The sequence below is a fragment of the Orycteropus afer genome, unplaced genomic scaffold, assembly GCF_000298275.1.
Source record: "Orycteropus afer afer isolate SDZICR_OR568_19922 unplaced genomic scaffold, OryAfe1.0 scaffold00167, whole genome shotgun sequence".
NCBI classification, from domain to species: Eukaryota; Metazoa; Chordata; class Mammalia; order Tubulidentata; family Orycteropodidae; genus Orycteropus; species Orycteropus afer.
The window spans coordinates 3,222,129-3,240,346 of record NW_006921754.1 but is presented as its reverse complement, the minus strand read 5'-3'; the positions used below and the strand labels follow the sequence as shown (position 1 = coordinate 3,240,346).

General features: G+C 39.0%; 1 protein-coding gene across 1 annotated transcript; it reads right to left on the bottom strand.

The window, feature by feature from the left end:
• Positions 1–6,267: 6,267 nt before the first annotated feature.
• CENPW (centromere protein W) lies at positions 6,268–17,241 on the bottom strand. Its single transcript, XM_007946595.1, has 3 exons — positions 17,116–17,241; positions 8,885–8,998; positions 6,268–6,294 (listed from the first exon to the last, which is right to left on the bottom strand). Exons 1-3 carry the CDS (start codon positions 17,239–17,241, stop codon positions 6,268–6,270), a joined length of 267 nt encoding a protein of 88 aa, XP_007944786.1.
• Positions 17,242–18,218: the final 977 nt, after the last annotated feature.

Here is an 18,218-nt window from a genome sequence, read left to right as displayed (position 1 = left end):
AAGCACCCACCACCTCTCTCCTGAGTTCGATAATTCGCTGCAGTGGCCACACAGAACTCACAGATTATGGAGTTTATTAGGGAAGCACCAGGCTACAATTCAAGTTCAGGAAAAACACTCAAGTCTCGCTCCCAGCCCTCCATCTCTCAGCCAAGTCTCTCACAGTCTCTCCCCCAGCAGTGCATGTCCCTCAGTGTCTTACTCAGCAATGCATGTCTCTTGTGTCTCTTTTCCAGCAGCACGTGTCTCTTTCCAGGGTGTGTGTCTCTTTCAGCAGCACATCTTCCTCAACCAGCAGTCAGAGAGAGTTCTGCCTCTAGGAGGCCTCCTTTTGAGCTTGGCAGAGTGGCAAAACCAACCAATCATAACAACAGAATTCTAAGCACCTGAGAGTGAACCTCCCATAACATTGCATTGTGCCACGCTCAACAGAAAAGCCCAGGTAGATAACATTTACAATCAGGAGCTCCTCAGTTGCTCATTCCACCACTGAGTTTACAATGACTTATGGGTAGAAAAGCCATACTAAGTAATTTACTGCACTGCACAGGAAAATTCTCTTCCAACAAATCTTCAACAATTTTCTCTGTGGTTTTATGTTTCTTCCTGTTCTGGAATTCCAATTACACATAGGTTATTACTTTTGATGGTAGTATCCCACATGAACCTTAGGCTTTCTTCATTTTGTTTTGATCTTTTTTCTGATTTATCCCTTTCCAAACAAGTGTTCCGGTACTTGCCTTCAATCTCCCTAATTCTGTCTTCCACTGATGCAATTCTGCCCCTTTGCCTATTCAATGTCTTATCTATTTCTGAAAATTTAGTATTATTCTTCTGGATTTCTGTGTGTAGATTTTGTATTATTTCTAATTTTTAATTTATTTTGTAATTTTATTCTTGTATTGTCTTTCAAATTTTTTTCTAGGGTTTTCTGTGTTTTCCTTTATCTGTCTCTCAATTCATTGAAGATACCTAAATATAATTCTTTTGAATTCCTTATCAGGGATTTCCAATGCTGCATCTTCCTCAGGGATGTGTTTTGGGTCTGTATCCTGGTCTCTTGTTTCTCCTGCTTTATCTTGCTTCTTTGTGGGTACTGTGATGCTCTGTTGTCTCCAAGGCATTGTGATGTTTTTTTGTATATATTTAATTGGTGATTGTATGTTGGAGTGACTTGCCTATAATTTTTTTCATTGTTTTGTTTGTATGTTATCTATGCAAGCAAGGTACTGTGCTCCTCTATTCACTAGTTGAAAGCACTTATACACTCACCACATGTCTCCTTTCCTGTTGTCAGCCTCTTGTACATCCCTGCCGACCTTGGCAAACAGAGCCCATTCTTAGGTACCTGGAATCCAAATGAGAATGCTATCATTTCAAAATCCAAAATGGCTGCCACTTGTAAAGATTCAAAATGGCTGCACCCTTAGTCACTTTAAATATCCAGAATGCCTGCCGCATGTAAATAGCCAAAATGGCTGCACCCTCTGGACAGCGGAAAGTCAACAGCTCAGGTTGTCTCCCTCCTTGCTGTTTCCCTTCCTAGTCATAGGCCACTAGCACAGTCATCCCTGCAGCCCTTGGTGACCAGGGCTGATCCGTAAGTCAATTCTCAGGTCCCAACACCACTTGGAAATATTCAGGCTGTTGGTCCTGTCAGAATAGCTGACAGTCCGCAGCTCCGAATGTTTCTGTACTCAGTTTTTGTTCAGGTTTTTCCACTAGTTGGTGCTTAATCCACTTCTGTATAGTCCCTTTCAAAGCTCAGGGCTCCAGGATTATCTTCTGTATCTCTGTCAATTGGTTCTTCTTTTCTTTGTTGAAGAGGGTCTGTGTCGCTTGTCTGCCTATTCCTCCTTCATACTGGAAGTCTCCACAACTGTAAAATCTTAAACTTTAATGCCAGTAGGAATAAATTTTTCCTTCCCTGTTAAATCCTGGCAACCTTACCTTTTAAAACTCAAGAGATAAAATTTGATTTAAAAGCTCACTAAGAACACAGTGCTTAATCAGGAATCCAGACTTCACAATTAAGGAATTTCATCACCCACAAAACAAGAGGAAAAAAAAAATGTCACAAAACATAAAAATGTTCATTTTCATTTACTGATTTGTGGGCCACAATTCAGAAGACATGTTTTTCTGCTTAATTAGCTATTGAAGTCCTTAAACAGTAGCTTTAGAATAGCTTCCTTATATCATTAGCACATATTTTTATACATGGATAACATTATTTTTCTCCATATTGTGATATTCCACTTGTAGTTTAGTCTCAACTCACATAAATTCCTAGAAATATGTAAAAGGACAAAATTCCATTTTAATTTTCTCTGCCATCTGTTTACAATATTTATAGAATTGTTGTTATGAGATGCCATCAAGTCAGCTCCAACTCATAGAGACTCTATATACAACACAACGAAACACTGCCTGGTCCTGTGCCAGCCTCATAGTACTTGCTATATGTAACCTAAGCCTATCATTGCAGCCACTGTGTCAATCTACTCGTTGAAGGCCTTCCTCTTTGTTGTTGACACTCCACTTCACCAAGCATGATATCCTTCTCCAGGGAATAGTTCTTTCTGACAACATGACCAAAGTAGGTGAGATGAAGTCTGGCCATTCTTGCTTCCAAGGAGCAGTCCGGCTTCTCTTCTTCCAGCATAGATTTGCTCATTCTTCTGGCAGTCCAAGGTATATTTATTTAATTTAGTTAAATGGTTAGCTTGTCTCCTCCTTTCACTCAGCTCTGCGTAATTTTCCTTCTCCATTGCTCCTTACTCTACTTCATGATCTCTAGAAAGTTTGAAGCAATAAACATTTAAATTCCAGCCAAAAATCTGACTTTATCAATTCAATCCCTATTCAGGATGTTGTAACCTTGTTACTACAATTGTTTTTGAATTTGTTTGCTTATAAACTGATGCACCCTTCTGTAAGATAATACAACATCACTAGATCTTTTTTCTGTGACCAAAACATTTAAACCATTTTCTCCCTATGTTGATTCAATACATTATCTTAATCTAACTTGTTTTTCAAAAATCTGTATGGGAACTTATTTCCAAATATATGCAGGAGAGAGAAAGGAAATTGGGTATTATAAAGATAGGGAACCCAATCGATCCAGAGGTTGGATGAACCTTTAAAGCTATTGCCCTGAGATAATCTTTAAATCTTTAACCAAAAATATCCCCCGATGTCTTAAAACCAAATATTTTAGCTTCACTTAAAAAAAAAAAAAAAATGTCTGCCTTGTGCATCATGCTCATTGAAGATCCTATCTGTGTGGAATCAAATTGATAACAGCAACTCAAAAGATTAGATAGGGAACTCAGCAGCAGTGTTTTGGTTGTTAGGTGTCTGAGAGCTGGTTCAGACTCTTTGCATATTCTTGCATTACCTTTTCCCATCAGATTTGTTCATTCTCAGGCAGTCCATAATATAGTCAATATTTGCCAACACCACAGTTCAAATACATCAATTCTTCTGTTTTACATTTTCATTGCCCAACTTTCACATGCATATGAGGTACTGAAAATACCATGGCCTTGCTGAGGTGACACCTTTGCTCAAAGTGACATCTTTCCTTTATAGCACTGAAAAATGTCTTTTGCAGTACATTTGCCCAATGCAATACATTGTTTGATTTTTTGATTTTTGTTGTCATGGGTGTTGTTTATGGATTCAAGTAAAATGAAATCCTTGATAACTTCAGTATCTTCTCAATTTATCATGATGCTGCTTATCGGTCCAATTGTGAGTGTCTTTGATGTGGCACTGACTTGTCTGTCAGTTTGTCATACTGTGGTGGCTTTTATGATGCTAGAAGCTATGCCACGAATTATTTCAAATATTAACTGGGTCACCCATGATGGACAGGTTTCAGCAGTTTCCAGACTAAGACAGACTAGGAAGAAGATGGGGTCTACTGAAAAAACTGGGCTACTGAAAACCTCATGAATAGCAGTGGAACATTGTCTGATATAGTGCTGGAAGATGAGGCCCTCCAGTTGAAGGGATGACTGGGGAAAAGCTGCCTACTCAAAGTAAAGTTGACTTTAATAATGTGAATGGAATAAAGCTTTTGAGACCTTCATTTCCACAACTCAAAATAAGAAACATTTGCAAACATCAGGGGGCAGTGAGTTTATCTTAATGAAGGAGGAATAAAAAAAATGAAAAAATGAATTGTAAAATTAAGTGAATACCATACAAGCCAGTAACAGCACTCCCAGGCATTTATCCTAGAGAAACAAAAACTGAGCTCCACACAAAAACCTGTGCATTGTGGTTCATAGAAGCTTTATTTGCTATGGTCCCAAACTGGAAATATCCAGAATAATCTTCAAGAGGAATATAAAATATATAATTATATACATTGTTTATATAGTTTATATAGTTATATAAACTGTGGAACATCTATACTATGAAATACTACTACTCAATAAAAAAAAAAGAACAAGCTATTGATACATGTAACAACCATGGGATGGCTCTCAAGGGCATTATGCTAAGTGAAAAAAGTGTTTGAAAAAGTTATACCCTGTATGATTACATTTACAATAATACCAAAATGACAAAACTAGAGAAAGATTAGTGGTTTCCAGGGGTTAGGGATGGTGGCCAGGGTGCCAGAGGGTACTGAGTATAACTATAAAAGCACAAGTAAAATCTTTGTATTAATAGAATAGTTCTGTATCTTGATTGTAGTAGTAGTTACAAGAATCTACATGTGTGATAAAATGGCAGAGAACTACATACTAATTGTACCAATGTCAAATTCCTGGTTTTGACATTGTACTATAATTATGGAAGGTATAACCACTGGCTGAAACTAATCTCTCAGTACTATCTTTTCAACTTCATGTGGCTCTATAATTATTTAAAAATTAAAAATATTTTTTAAAACCACAGCATTTGATATATAATAAATATCTAAAGGACTCGTTGTTGTTGTTGTCATGTGCCGTCAAGTCAGACCTGACTCATAGCGACCCCTCCTTGGGTTTCCAAGGCAGTATCACTACGGAAGTAGATTGCTCCGTCTTCCTTCCGAGGAGTGGCTGGTAGGTTTGAACTGCCAGCCTTCTGGTTAGCAGTCAAGTGCTTTAGGCACTATGCTACCAGAGCTCCCAAAGGACTCCTTAGGGGGTAAAAAAAAAATACCCATCTATTAAGTCTGTTTGCTTCCATATCTTCCACCTTTTGATTTAGGATGGGAGAAAGGAGTTATTTTTAAAACCAGGTTTTGGAAAAACTTTGCTGATATACAATCTTAAATTGAGAAAGTTTATCATTATTGTAAGAACATAAAAGTCTTAGATGGCACTGCTTCTGTGAAAGCATTAGCAAAACTAATACTTAAAGTATATCTAGATACGGTTTCATGTTATCTTTCTTCAAATAACAACTCTATAGCCAGTTATGGCTATATCTAAACATATTGTTGTTGTTGTTACGTGCCGTCGAGTCAGCCCCAAATCATAGCAACCCCTCCCTGGGTTTCCAAGGCAGTATCACTACAGAATTAGATTGCCCCATCTTTCTTCTGAGGAGTGGCTGGTGGGTTTGAACCGCCAGCCTTCTGGTTAGCAGTGAAGTGCCTTAGGCACTACGCCACCAGAGTTCCCAAATCTAAACATATGGATACACTTAATTCTAAGAATAATACCTTTTCAAGGTATGTGCACTACTCACTTATCGTCATGGTTATGTTCCAAAGACCAGAATATTATGAGAATATCAGCATTACGTGAAAATGCAGGGAAACCACATCAGATCACAAAATGGAGGATGACTACATCATTACATAACTGCCAAAACACTGAGACTCATGGCCCAGCCAATCTGACATATAACCTTAACCATCATAGCCAACGTCACTCTCCCTTTACACCTCAAGAGTTAGTTACTGCCAGACGTACATTGTTAACATACAAAATAGTCAGAAAGAGTTTTTACTATTTTAAGTGTGACATATCAGGTAATTGATGAGAAGAAGGCATACTAATATTTCAGCTTTAAAAGGAAAACAGGTGCAACAGCAACAAAATGGAAACAAAAATCAAAGAGACTACTTAAAATAAATAAGACATAATACGTCAAAATGTTTAAATAATTTTATATGTTTACTTGAAATATTTCAGTATCTGTAAAAAATATACAAATATCCACAATATTAATAGATATGTAAAAGTAGTTTCACCTCCTGTTACCACCTAAAATCATAAATCAAATAGTTTTCAAGAATGTTCTCTTTGACTTCTAACCTCTGCTCTTCTTTAGAATTACCTGAGAAGAGAAATAAAAGAAGACTCCTATTACACCAATCGCAAATATTTTATCTATGGCAAATCAAGCAAATCTTCAACAAAATGTTAAAGAGTTCTATGTGCATACAGGCAAAACTCAATTTGGAAGGTGATTAGGGAATATTCTGCCTTATAAATGACCTTCTCTGAACTTTTCTCAATGAATATAAAACTTACCTAGATTCTCCAAATCTACTTTCATTTTTGGTTAGCAACTGAGCACTTAAATGTTGCTCCACTAGGGCTCCTTTAACACATATAAAGCAGTACAAATCCACTGCAGTATCAAATTTCTTATATTATGCCCAGAATTTTGTCAATTTTGGGACCTAGAGTCATTTTATGGTGAATACCTTGTTAGGTGGTAATTTCTAAAATAATATAGCCCACGGAAGAAATAAAACAAAAGATCTTTTTTTTTTGTAAAAAGGCTGGAGCATTAGGCCAGAATATCTCAAGAACTTTTTAAAGAACTTATTACTTTACGTAAGTATGCCTATAGTTTACCAATAAGAACAACCAAACCAAAACCAAAATCGTTGCCATCAAATCAATTCTAACTGATAGCAACCTTAGACGACATAAAAGAACTGCCCTATAGGGTTTCCAAGGCTGTAATCTTTACAGAAGCAGAGAGCCACATCTTTCTTCTGCAGAGCAGCCAGTGGGTTCAAACTGCCAATCTCTGGGTTAGCAGTCTAGCACTTTAACCACAACATCACCAGCACTCCTAAAAACAAACAAACCCTAAATTTAAAACACATGTAAACCCACTTTTCAGGCTCATATACCTTATTTTACCAGAAATAAAATACTGTCCCTGATCTAGTTTTGTTACTTCATGCTACTCTACAGAAATAGCACAAGTAGATGGCTTTAACAAGCAGGAGTTTATTCTCTTACAGTTTTGGAGGCTAGAAGTCTGAGTTCAAAGTGCCAGGCTCTAGAGGCTGGGTGAAAGCACCTTGATCTTGGGCTTCAGCTCTGTCTCTTGGCTCCTGGCCCAATGAAGCTGACAAACCCAAGGTCAACAAGTAAAAAACCACAGTCCCAATGTTACACCAAACCACACAGCAGGCTGTTAACTCAAGTCCATTAAGAGTCCCAAGATCAGGAGACAACATGGCAGGCTGCTGAATAATGACTCAGCTACATGCAGGATTCAAGTATGCCAAGCCAGAGACTTTCCTCAGAGTTGCTTCTTATATACTGGAAGCAGACCATATCCCTAAAGCAGCTACTCAGCTGCTCACAGTAGATTCCACCATGGAGTTGAATACTAGTCTCATCATGGGGAATACTACATCCAGCTGCCCAGCCACTCAAAACCAGGCCCAGCTAAGTTGACACATAACCTTAACTACCACATGACCTTAATAGGTTAGAAACTTGTGGAAATGTTTGTAACATTAACAGAATATGAAGCCCCTAAAAAGTGTCAAGGCATACACATTCCTAGACTTCCACAGAGGTGCTGTCAACTCACAGTGACTCCATATGACAGAATAGAACTGCCCCATAGGGTTTTCTTGGATGTAATCTTTATAAGAGCAGATTACCAGGTCTATCTCCTATGGAATGGGTTAGAACCACCAACCTTTCAGTTAGCAGTCACATACTTAATCATTATGCCACCAGGGCTCTTTGTTCTTTAGGATGCTGATATGGCTATTTCAAATGAAAGAAATATATACTCAAATAAATTTACAAAATGCTGAGTTAAGCAGAGATATATATATATTTTTTTAATTACTACAGTTCTTATAACTTTTCATACTAGTATGTATTGTAACTATTTAAGAAGGATGTAGCATCTTAGGTTACCTACATTTATCTGATCACGGTTTTTTGTGATGGGCCCACCTATTAACATCTCTTGGAATTACTGTTCTCAGGAACACATATAATAAACTGTGCCCTAAGCTTCATACCCTTATATTACATAGAAATATTAGTAAGAAGCAGTCTTCTCTACTTACATAAGAAATTTGATTCACAAGTCACTGAAATATCACAGAAAGATAGAAAATTACAAAATTAACTAAGTAATTAGAATGATTTAAAATCAAGAACAAAGTAAATTTTGGTAATTTCAAGGTGTTACGTCTTCCCTGCTATATACAGCCTCCAAATCTCACAAGGAATCATGGTGGTGCAGTAGTTAAGTGCCTGGCTATTGTCAGTTCAGGAGATAACTGTGGCAGTCTGCTCCTAATGATTACAGCCTTGGAAACTCTAGGGGCAGTTCCATTCTGTTTTATAGGGTCTCTATGAGTTGACAATGGGTTAAACAGGTTATTATCCCACAGATTAATTATGCAAAGGTTAATTTCTCCCTAAACCGTGGTATATCAGTGGCTATTAATTTTTCTATCAGAAAACCATAATATGCATATAGTGAAAAAAATCTAACTACATAATTAAAATCCAGTCACATAAAAAGTCAAGTTTCAACTCAGTCAACCAATCTGAATAAGGAATCCAAATATGAACAGGTGGTATTTTGAAGTTAATTCCTCTTTAAGAAAAGATGTTAATTCTTGTTCAAGAAAAGAAATTCAGATTTTTACCTTTGCTGCTGCCAGGACATGCTCCTTTTTAATAATTCCACACTTATTCTCACAAGCATTTACTCTGGACTCTTCTGCTAATCGATGAACAAACAGTAAACAGTTCAGGTGAACCTTTAAAGGAGAAAATTTAAAAGGATTTTTAAACACAAACACTGAAGCTCCAAAATAATGACTTTTAAACTGAAAGGATCCCCAAACTTACTCAAAATGTAAATAATTATGGTAGTTATAGTATTTTTTTTTTTAAATTGTGATTTGGGTGAAAATTTACAGAGCAAATTCACTTTCCATACAGCAGTTCACATATACTTTGTCTCATGACATTGATGACAATTTACCCCAAAGCAACAGCTCCCTTCCCACTTCCTCCCTAGAGTAACCTCTTTCCTGTGTCTATCCCTCCATGCACTCCTACCCCCTGAGAGTTGTCTCCCTGTGCATAAACAGCCCTACTTTCTCCCATGATTGTTCTCTCCAAGGAATGTATCTACCTCAGGTAAGTGCTCAATTCATATGCCTGTCTTTTGTTTGGCTGAAAGCCATAGGTGTGGGTTCAATTTCAGACCTGAAGGGCACCTAGGGGCCACAGGCTCAGTGGTACCACCAGGCTCTAACAGATCAACAAACCTGGTCTCCCTTTTTTTTTTCCCCAAATGAGTTTGAGTTTTGTCCCACATTGTTCTCCCTCTCTATCCAGAATCTCCTACATAGATCTCCCTCAGAGTGGCTGACAATGGTAGCCAGGCACCATCTAGTTCTTCTGGTCTCAGTCGTTTGCGCTACAGATCGCATGGTGTACCAGTCGCTAGGACTAATTCTTTCCAAGAATCTTTGGTTTTCTTCATTCTTCTTTGCTCTGGATGAAGAGAGACTCATCATTGCATCTAGATGGCTGCTTGCAAGTTTTTAAGAGTTGCTACTTGCCAAAGTAGGATGTAGAACAGTGTAGCAAGTTATGTCAATTGAGCTTGATGTCCCCTGTGACTATGGTCCCGAGTCCACAGGTTCAACTACTACTCCCTCTGGGTAGCTGGCTGTGACCAAGAAGTAACTACAACCTTGTCCCTTGTCAGCTCTACCATACCGCTGGAAATTCTTACAGAACACACAAATACACTTGTAGAACCACTGTCTGCCAACCCCATACAATGGTCTTGGGCATACTCCCCCATGTGTAGACATGCCTAATAGTTAAGCCTGTCCACCCATCTATCCAACCGTATACCCATGTTTTCCTTCACTGACAACGCAGTACTACATGTGCAAAAGGGTTCATCTTTGTTGTCTCAACCTTCCAGTCTTCCTCTTCTTCCTCAATGCCACCATCATGATTACTCACATTTGGTACATTGTGCTTCTCTTCACTCAAATCAATACTTATCTCGACCTATCTTACAGTGTTCCCTCCCCTCCTGTCCCACTCCTTGTAACCAACAAAGAAAATCTCCTTCCATAGATAAACCTTTCCTTGACTTTTACAATAACAGACTAATATAGTATTTGTCTTTCTGTGACTGACTTATTTCACTCAGTATAATGTCCTCGAAGTTCATCCACGTTATGTGTTGTTTTGCAGATTCTACATCACTCTTTAGGGTTGCATAGTAATCCATTGAGCGTATGTACCATAGTTTGGTTATCCACTCCTCAGTTGATGGATATCTAGGTTGTTTCCATCTTTTGGCTACTATAAATAGTGCTGCGATGAACATGGGTGTGCATATGTCTGTTCTTGTCATGATTCTCACTTTTTCAGGATATATATATATACCTAGTAATGGAATGGCTGGGTCAAATGGTATTTCTAATACAAACTTTTTAAGGAATCGCCATACTGCTTTCCACAGTGGTTGCACCATTTTACAGTCCCACTAGCAGTGTATAAGTCCCAATCTCTCCACATCCTCGCCAGCATTTGTTATTTTCTGTCTTGTTGAACTATGCTACTACTACTGGGGCAAGACGGTATCTCATTGTCGTTTTGATTTGCATCTCTCTAATGGTTAATGATTGTGAGCATTTTTTCACGTTTGTTGACCACCTGAATATCCACCTTGGTGAAGTGTCTATTCTTGTCTTCTGCCCAATTTTTAATTGGATTATTTGTCTTTTTGTTATTGAGATGTTGAAGTTTTCTTTAAATTCTAGAGATAAGTCCCTTGTCAGGTATGCCATTGCCAGATATTTTTTCCCAATCTATAGGTTCTCTCTTACTCTTTTGGAGAAGTCTTTGGAAACACATAAAAATTTAATTTTTAGAAGGTCCCATTCATCTAGTTTCTCTACTGGTGTTTGTGCATTTTGGGTTATGCTTGATAGTCTATTTATGCCACATATTAAGGTCCCTAAATCTGCCCCTACCTTTTCCTTGAGGAACTTTATAGTTTTAGGTTTCACATTTAAGTCTTTGATCCATCTGGAGTTAGTTTTTGTGTATAGTGTGAGGTACAGATCTTGTTTCATTTTTCTGCAAATGGATACCCAGTTTTGCCAGCACCATTTGTTAAACAAACATTCTCTTCCCCATTGAATGGATTTTGGCCCTTTGTCAAAGATCAGCTGACCATAGGTTGATGGATCTATTTGAAGGTTCTCAATTTTTCTCTTTCATGATTTTATATGTACCATCCCTGTTGCCTTCTTGCTTGCATGGTTTTTGCTGAGAAATCAGAGCTTATTCTTACTGGTTGTCCTTTGTAACTTTTTGTTTTTCCCATGCTGCTTTCAGGATTCTGTCTTTGTCTTTGGTTTTGATGAGTTTGATGATGACATGTCCTGGTGATTTTCTTTTGGGGTCTATCCTGATTGGGGTTTGTTAGACTTCCTGAATGGATATATTCTCATCCTTCCTCATATCAAGGAAGTTCTCCTCCAACAAATCTTGCACAGTTTTCTCAGTGGTTTTATTTTTCTCTTCCTGTTCTGAAATTCCAATGACACATATGTTATTCCTTTTGATGGTATCCCACATGAACCTCAGGCTTTCTTCATTTTGTTTTGATCCCTTTTCTGATTGATCCCTCTCCAAAGAAGCATTCAGGTATTTGTCTTCAATCTTATTAATTCTGTCTTCCATTGATTCAATTCTACTCCTTTGCTCATTCAATGTATTATCCATTTCTGACAATTTAGTATTAATCTTCTGGATTTCTATCTGTAGATTTTGAATCATTTCTAATTTTTCATTTATTTTGTCATTTTCTTGTATTTTTTTTCCTGAAATTCTCCTAGGATTTTGTCTGTGTTTTCCTTGATCTGTCTCTCAATCCTTTGAAGATATCTAAATATAATTCTTTTGAATTCCTTATCAGGGAGTTCCAATGCTGCTTCTTCCTCAGGGATGTGTTCTGGGTCTGTATCCAGCTTGCTTGTTTCTACCACTTTATCTTGTTTCATTGTGTGGACTGTGATGGTCTATTGTCTCCAAGACACTGTGACATTGTTGTATTTAGATCTCTGTTAACTGTTTGTAAAAAGCAGCTAAGGGTGAGTCAAGCTCTTCTTGGTGGTTGTTTATTGTTGGCCTGTTGGTAGAGAAGGAAGTAGTGCCTCTCAGTAAGTGAAGCTGCAGTAGGCGAGGAGCTGTGGGTGTAGTTGTGTCATATGAAGACTGTTGCTGTCTCCCACTCAGTTAGTCAAAAATAACAACTGAATAACCATCAAAAAAGTAAAAGCAAATGGACAAAAAACACACTGTGTAATCATACCGGACCAGTAACCAAAAAACGAAAAAAGGGAAAAAAAAGGAGGATAAAAAAGACCCGTAATATCTGGGGAGAGGGCAATAAGAGAAAAAAGGTACAGAAGGAGAATAATGAAGAAAAAAACAGGAAAAACGCAAAAATAAAAACAAGGAATGGGGTTAACCATGAGAAAGAAAAGAAAATATTGCAACCAGAAACAGAGAGAAGAAGCTGAAAACTAGAACGGGGGTAGGGAACCATAAAGAATAATAATAAAAAAAGACAAAAGTAGTAATAATAATAGCTGTTTTAAAACAGACAAAATCAAACAAACTAAAAAAAAAGAAAAACTTATTGGGGCAGGGTGGGGCAGGGCACTTAGCTTCCATGCGAGCACAGAGACTGGGATGGAATTCCTGCTGCCCTAGAAGGTGGGTGGGAGTTAGGGATGGTTGCACCTCCGTTCACCAAAAGGGTGCGGGATATAAGAGTAACAAGGGGAATGTCGCACCTTTCCAATCATCCGTGTCCAGAATGTCCTTATGGTTTCTGGCAAGTGGATCTTGTTCTTAAGTCCCTGGAATCTGGGAGAATGCTGTTGCTTTAAATATCCAAAATGGTCAAACCGCTTGTAAACATTCAAAATGACTGTACCCTCCGGACAGGCAAAAGTCCACAGCTCAGCCCACCTTCCTCTTAGCTGCTCCCCTCTTTTATTCACCAGTCACCAGAGCAGTCCTCTGTGCAGTCCCTGGCTAGCAGGGCTGATTTTTAGGTTAATTCTTAGGTCCTACCGCCACTCGGCAATATCCAAGCTGTCTGTAGTATCAGGATAGCTGCCAGACTGCAGCTCCATATGTCTCCTTTTTTTGGTGTTTTCATGCAACTTCTTCTGCTAGTTGGAGTTTAACCCACTTCTATATCCTTCCCTTCAAAGCTCGGGGATCCAGGATTATCTTCTGTATTTGTGTTAATTGGTTCCCCTTTTCTTTGGTGAAGAGGGCAGTCTTTCTGCCTATTCCCCCATCTTACCCCAAGAAGTGGTAGTTATACTATTTAAATAATAAATTTAATTATTGTTGTTAAGTCACTTAAGTCTTATTTAATGCTATACAGAATTTGTTTTACTTAAGTCCATCTTAGATTAAATAAAGAAATTTTCAACTTACATATCTAGTCAAAAAATCTTACAGCTTAATTTGTAGAAGAAATAATTAGTCTAAAATACAGTTAATACGCTATTATAAATTTTATCGAAATTTAAAATTACATAAAGTCAAATTTATAATATATAAAGTAGTAATATTTCTTATATAATAAAGAATCCTACAAAAGTTTTAATGTATCATAATAATTTACAATAATGTTAATGCCTATGCTTTTGGTCTGTCTTACATATCCTTGCTTCATATACTGCAATGACTAAATTTTAGCACATTGCTCAATATATAATCACTAAAACCAAACCCATGGTGCTTGAGTAGATTCCAACTCATAGTCACCCTACAGGACAGAGCAGAACTGCCTCACAGTAACCTCTACGGAAGCACACTGTCACATCTGACTCCTGAGGAGGGGCTGGTGGATTTGAGCTGCCTTTAGAAGCCCTGGTGGCATAGTGCCTAAGGCATTAGATGGCTAACCATAAGGCTGGCAGTTCAAACCCACCAGCCACTCCTTAGAAGAAAGATTGGGCAATGGACTTCCGTATAGACACTGCCTCAGAAACCCAAGGAGGGGTCACTATGAGTCAAATCCAACTCAACAGCAGTGAGTTTGGTTTTTTGGTTTTTTTTTTTTTGTTAGCAGTCAAAAGCCTTAACCACTACACCACCAGTGCTTCTTAATACACACATGTAACATCAAATATACAATCAAATAAGGCATAAAACAAACAAAATAACAAAACCCAGTGCAAGACTGTAAAACAACACAGAAGAAATTATGCATAAACTGCTTGAAATGACAACAATCAATCCACATGTAATTAACAAGCATATCCAACATTAATTATATGCTCAACTATTACACTAAACACCAGGAATACATCAAGTTTCCAATTCAAAGTTCCCAGTCTAGTGGGAAAATCAAAACCACAAAGAAATTAGAAATAAACATATCAAAATGAATGATAAAGTTAAGACTGATCCTTCTTAAACAGATTAAGGAAGGCTTCACTGAGCAAGTGGCATTCAAACTGGATTTTGACAGTGGAACAGAGGGAGGAAATATTCTGGCAAAAGAAATATCACATACAAAAAGCAGCATAAAAGTAGCTTAATTTTTGTGTTAAAGGCAATGGGAGAAAAAAAAGAAATACAAGATATAGTTCTTTCCCTTAAAGAAACTATATACCACACTGGACACAACATAAATATATGAAACTCCTAGAAAAGAGTGCCAATAGCTAACTTGTAGAATGTACTCTTGTTGCTGAAGAAGTGAAAAGTAAGAGATCAAAACATATTGGATTAATTGTAGAAAGGTTCATGGATAACGTAGGACATCTGCTGGGTAAGATTATGAAGTGTCGGTGACACTTGTAAAACCGTAAGCCAAAAAACCAGGGTAGATGACTGGCATACAAGACAGAAAAGGAGAACTAATAAAAGCCACAGAAGGCAAGCATACCACCTGGGAATAGCTGGTCGCGGAAAGAACTTCCTTTCTTCCATCACTACAAGGGCAATCAATGATGAATTCCAATTTCATCTCCCCTTCTTTCCCATGCCACTTGGATCCTACTGCAACATGGAGCCCACTTGCTCATGGGTACTCTGGGGGCAGACAGAAGTGCCTCACAGAAAGGCCTGGCAGTTTACGTCAAAAAAAAAAAAAAAAAAAAGTTGAAATCCCTATGGGGCACAGTTCTAGTCTGACACATATGGGGTGTCACCATGAGTCAGGGCTGACTCCATAGAATCTGACAGAGAAGAGAGGAGGTAGAAAAAAACATGTATCTTAAAAACAGCTGGAAACATGCATTCCCCATACACTCTATGCATGATGACCTTGCTACCACAAATCCTGACCTTTATCTCCTGGAGGATCTGCCTCTTTTGGTTTAAACCCAGGCATGTAGTACCCATTCACTTAGAGGAATGCTTGGAACACATATTCCTTGGAAACTAAAATAATATGTTCTATTATTTGTGTAGGAAAATAAATTTACAGTTGAAAATATTTTATTTACAAATAAACTTTTTGTTGTTGTTGTTGTTATGTGCCGTCGAGTCAGTCCTGACTCATAGCGACCCCTCCTTGGGTTTCCGAGGCAGTATCACTACGGAAGTAGGATTGCCCAACCTTCCTTCCGAGGAGTGGCTGGTGAGTTTGAACCACCAGCTGTCTGGTTAGCAGGCAAGTGTCTTAGCCACTACTTTTAGGAGTCTTTAATAAGTAGCCTAAAGTAGAAAACGGAAATATGTTTGGTTAATGTAAAAAGAGAGAAGGAAGGAAGTGGTTAAAAGGCATGTCAGCAGTGCCTTTTACAATCCTTCAATAAAAATGACCCAGCCAGAACTCCAAAATCTAGTTTTAAAAGAGTGTCTCTTCCATACCCTTTCCAAGTACACTAAGCACAGTGGGAAACTTTCTCGAACAGTGATATTTAAAACCTGTAAGCTACAACAAGGATGGGAGCTCTGGTAGCGTAGTGCGTAAGGTATCTGACTGCTAATCAGACGGCTGGTGGATCAAACCAACCGCCACTCCTGGGAAGATCGGAGGATCTACTTCCGTAAGATACTGCCTCCGGAAACCCAAGGAGGGGTCGCTAAGAGTCGGATCAGACTCGATGGCAGCGAGTTTGGTTTGAGTTAGAACAAGGATATCACACTGGGTAAAGTAGAGGGTCAGCGAAAAAGGGGAAGACCCTTAACGAGATAGCTTGGCACAGTGGCTGCAACAATGGGCTTAAGCATAGCAAATAATTTGAGGATGGCGCGGGACTCGGCAGTGTTCCGTTCTGTTGTAGGGCCGCTATGAGTCCAAGCCGACCCAAGGCACAAAACAAGCGAGAATTTTACCTCACTTTTCTCAAGCTGATGTGCCCCATAGCTGTATTTTCTAAAGGTCTGTTGTTGTTGTTATGTGCCGTGGAGTCGGACTCGACTCATAGTGACCCCTCCTTGGGTTTCCGAGGCAGTACCACCACTACGGAAGTAGTTTGCCCAACCTTCCTTCCGAGGAGTGGCTGGTGGGTTTGAACCGCCAGCCTTCTGGTTAGCAGTCAAGTGCCTTAAGCACTATGCTACCAGAACTCCTTTCTAAAAGTCTGTTGTTGTTGTTGTTGTTATTTGCCGTCGAGAAGATGTTGTTCTAAAGGTCTAGATATCTGCAGTTCAGCGGTCCCTGGAGCAGCTAAGTCTCAGGAATACAAACTGACATGCCAGGCTGGGACAAACCTACCTAGTCATCGCTAGAAACGCCTTAAACGTGGGCCTAAAAGGGCTACAAATTCGCTGGGGGCGAAACAAAGGCTGGGGTTTATTTCCCCTACCTTCTCCTGCCCCATTCCCAGCTCGAGGAGGTCTGAAATCTTACCAATAAGTCACCATTAGTCTCCAGACGAAGGTGAGGCTTCTGTCGCTTCAGGGCGCGTTTCAAAAAGCCGCGAGGAGCCTTTCGCTTTATCTTCTGTCTCCGGGTGACTGTGGTCGAAAACGCCATTTTCCCCCTCAGGCACTGGCTGCCTCAACTTCCGAGGTAGGCATGCACGACACAAACTCTTCCGCCGGCTGAGAAAGGAAAAAAACCCAGGGACTCTAAGTATTCTTTAGGTCAGGAGACACAAGTCCGACGGTTTGAATCCGCCGCCAACAGAGTATACCAGGCGCTCCTCAGTGACGTCAGAACGACGCAAACCCCGCCCCCGCCACCACCACCCGGCAACCCCCGAGCTGGGCTGTGAGTTGGAAAAACCTGGGGTGGGCGGGTCTAGGGAGCTCAACGACGTCATTAAAGGTCGAAGCTTCCTTTGATCCTGTGCTCCTGTCGCCCTAAAAACGTTAATAAGTTATAGAGATCAGCTGTTATACCAAGGCAGCTATACTTTCACTCCAAGCTCGCTCGATATTGTGCCTAATATGAAGTAGAAAAACAGAAAGATGTTTGTGATGTTTTATCAGGATTCTAAAAAACTAACGCCTTCCTTCTGATTTAACAGTTAACACTTTGTTACATTTTTACATAATCCATTTGAGCCTTAGGCCTTTTCACGATTCTAGCTTTTCTATACAAATATCGCTCCCTTTAATTTGAATGCCTTGCCCGCTTAACCTTGCAATATCTTTAAGGTGTGTTTCAAGTGGTACTTCTCCGAAACTTTTGCTACTTCCCTAAGGAATTAGCTTGGCTGCTTTCTGTGCTACCATAGAAGTAGTTCTCAAACTTCAGTGTGCATTAGAATCAGCTGGAAAGTTTGTTACAACAGTTTGCAGCAATTAAAAGAATCACCTAGGAATTTTGTAACTGTAGATTCTGATTCAATAATTAAAAAAAAAAAAAAACCTATTGGTCCGACTCCTAGTGACCCCATCCTTGGGTTTCCCAGGCTGTAACACTACTGAAGTATATTGCCCAGCCTTCCTTCCGGAGAGTAGCTGGTGGATTTGAACCGCCAGCCTTCTGGTTAGCAGTCAGATGCC